The 3,124-nt window shown below is 42.4% G+C and overlaps 1 protein-coding gene across 2 annotated transcripts in view; it reads right to left on the reverse strand.

The window, feature by feature from the left end:
• Window positions 1-1,960: 1,960 nt before the first annotated feature.
• The window catches only part of fgf11b (fibroblast growth factor 11b), a 22,108-nt gene continuing 20,944 nt past the window's right edge, over window positions 1,961-3,124 (reverse strand). For both annotated transcript variants that reach the window (XM_058411212.1, XM_058411211.1), the window contains exon 5: window positions 1,961-3,124. This exon is cut by the window's right edge and continues 104 nt beyond it. In XM_058411212.1, the coding sequence (XP_058267195.1) occupies window positions 3,098-3,124 (27 nt within the window). In that variant the 3' untranslated portion in view covers window positions 1,961-3,097.

Here is a 3,124-nt window from a genome sequence, read left to right on the forward strand (position 1 = left end):
ACTTAAATTCAAGTAAAGCCTAAAACTGTCTCACTTTTAGCAATAAAACCTCATATATATGTATAAACCGGTCTCACTCTCAGTCTGTCTCTCTCGCTCTCTCTCTCTCTTTATCTGAACAGCTTCACGACTTCACTTCAGTCTCTGAAACACTAGATTGTTTAAACACCACCTCATTACATACCCACTGACTCACACACACCCATGGGACTAACTTACGCATTGACCTTTGATTGACCTTTAAACCATTTGGCTCTTGTCGTGACCTAAAACTTACTGCAACTTATTTCAACTTTCCGAAACTTTCTCTCTCTACGACCTTCTTTCATACGTTCGCGGAGGTTCATATGACTCAGTGGACTTCCTGACTCTTGGGGACCTTTTGACCTTGGCATGACCTCGTATCCTCTTTGCTCTACCTGCAGAAACATGTCTCCTGACGTACCGCAGCATTCCATGACTTTCAAAAACCTTCACATCCTCCTTTGGCGTTCGGCGACAGTATCGGCTACTTAACATTTCACCTTTTAAACGGTAAACTGGTTCTCGCGACGTGCTGTGACCTTCTCACATCTTTCACAAAACATCAGCGACTTTCAGACACCGTATTCGACATCTCTTTCAAACACTGAGCAAATTTTACAAGAATTTCTAAAACGCCTGAAGAAGAAAATATGAACAAATGATGATGGTCACAAATACAGCGTAATGTTATTGGGGTGAAATTTCCTCTTTTTTTCAATTAGAGGGTTTTGTTTAGTTCTTATTTTCAAAATTCACACAAAGCATGGACGTTAGATTCCTGTTCAGGATTGAAGACGTTAATCCGCAGGTTTATTCTGAGACGACGTGAGCATGAGTTTCACAACACGTTCCTCTCATCACATCTCCAGCCTCCAACCTCACAGACAACTGTTTTGTTTTTCATTACACGCAGCAGCATCTAGCTCGGGTGAAGGACAACCTTCTGGTTTGTGTGTGTGTGTGTGCGTGTGTGTGTGTTGGTTAAATGCTGTGAGAATATTAGTAGGAGTGTGTGTGTGTGTGTGTGTGTGTGTGTGTTGGTTAAATGCTGTGAGAATATTAGTAGGAGTGTGTGTGTGTGTGTGTGTGTGTTGGTTAAATTCTGTGAGAATATTAGTAGGAGTGTGTGTGTGTGTGTGTGTGTGTGCGTGTGTGTGTGTGTGTGCGTGTGTGTGTGTGTTTGTGTGTGTGTTGGTTAAATGCTGTGAGAATATTAGTAGGAGTGTGTGTGTGTGTGTGTGTGTGTGGGAAGGACTAAAATGCAAGTGGTTTACCAGTCTCTCTCTCTCTCTTTCTCTCTGTCTGTCTATCTGTCTTTCTCTCTGTCTTTCTCTCTCTGTCTCTCTGTCCATCTCTCTCTGTCTTTCTGTCTCTCTCTCTCTCTCTCTCTCTCTCTCTGTCTCTCTGTCTCTCACTTTCTCGATCTCTCTCTTTGTCTTTCTCTCTGTCTTTCTCTCTCTCTCTCTCTCTCTCTCTCTCTCTCTCTCACTCGTTCTCACGATCTCTCTCTGTCTTTCTCTCTTTCACTCACTCACACACACACACACACACAAACGCTCTAGCAAAACAGCGGCATGTCAGTAAACCCTGCAAAGCGCTAATCGTTTTCGGCGGACTTCGGCCCATCGTTCCCATGATGCATTGTGAACAATATAAGCAATCACAGCTGAAATCCCCGGAAAGAATCGGATCAGGGATCAGCGCAGCGAAATAATTCCTGCGTATTCAACTCTGATTAAAACCATAAATAAATGTTTAAACGTTTGAAAAAACCGACTTGCGAAGTTCTAAATTTGGAAAGAACATTCCTCTCTTCACTGAAACAGCATTAGCATAGCTATTACCTCCTCACATGTACCCCCTCCCCCTCCCCCACACGCCTCCTCCCCCTCCTGCTCCTTGTGACATCCATTTTCCCACTCTTTTCACTCGGCATTCTTCTTCCCCGGGTGATGGAGAGAGTATGGAATAAATAAAAAAGACAAATAGAGCGGAGAGAGAACGGAGAGCTGACTAGCATTCCTGCTAGCGTTTACTGCTAGCAGCTAGCTGAATTTATCCTGATGTTTTCCACTGGGGGTAAAAAGCTACGATTTATCATTTAACATCTCAGAGAAGGAGCATTTGGCGCTAGCTAAAGTTACCACAGGAGGTTATGGCTTTTTAGCTATCTTGGCTAACCATGGACACCCTATTTTGTTGAAAATAAATGAATACTTGCTCTTGATTAAGCTTTTATTAATGAAGACGTACCGTTAATAAGAAATAGAAAGTAGCTAGCTGGGGAAAGTTTAGTAACCAGGAGATTATTGCTAGCTAGCGAATGAATACGGTGCACAGGAACTCCTTTCTGACAAAAATATAATTCTGTTTTAGCCTGTGATTGTACAAAATTATTAAAAGAAAAATTGTCTGTTAAATGTATCACCCGTTTATCCAGTTTTTATTTCTGCCACATGGTAATTAAATTAAAAAACTTAAATGTGTTTGGTCTCCAAGTTATTTTCTTCTTGGTATAAAGTCACCAAAGTGCGAACTCCTTATTTGGTGTTGAGGATGTTATGATGATGTGATGCGAGAGCACAGAGACATTAGATCTGTTTTGGAGAATCATATCTGAGATGCTGCTTAGCAGAGACGGCACCTCCTTATGCTGATGGATGCTAGTGCTAATGCTAATCACTAGATGCTAATTTTTACACTTCTCTCTCTTTCTCTCTCTCTCTCTCTCTCTCTCACACACACACATATACTTCATGTTCAGTACAAACAAAATATGGAAAAATAAACAACAAACGTAAAAATAAACAACATATCAGGAAGAGTTGAAGCCCGCAGATGGTGGCCATCTTGTTCTGCTGGATTGTTGCATGCTGGGCAATTGGAGTGTAAAAGTGTAATGAGGAAGCTCATGTTGAATCAGAAGGAAGGAAGACGTGGGGTTCTCCTCTCTCAGGTCCCACCGTGACACCTCCCAGAATCGGAAAACTTCCTGCCGTGGTGCATGATGGGAAATCCTGGAGTTGTTGGAGTTCTCTGAGTTGTGCCTCCCTCTCCCTCTGAGCTCCCTGTGTTATAAGGAGGCGTCGGATCTTTGCGC

Source organism: Hemibagrus wyckioides, linkage group LG16 (assembly GCF_019097595.1).
Source record: "Hemibagrus wyckioides isolate EC202008001 linkage group LG16, SWU_Hwy_1.0, whole genome shotgun sequence".
Lineage (NCBI taxonomy): Eukaryota > Metazoa > Chordata > Actinopteri > Siluriformes > Bagridae > Hemibagrus > Hemibagrus wyckioides.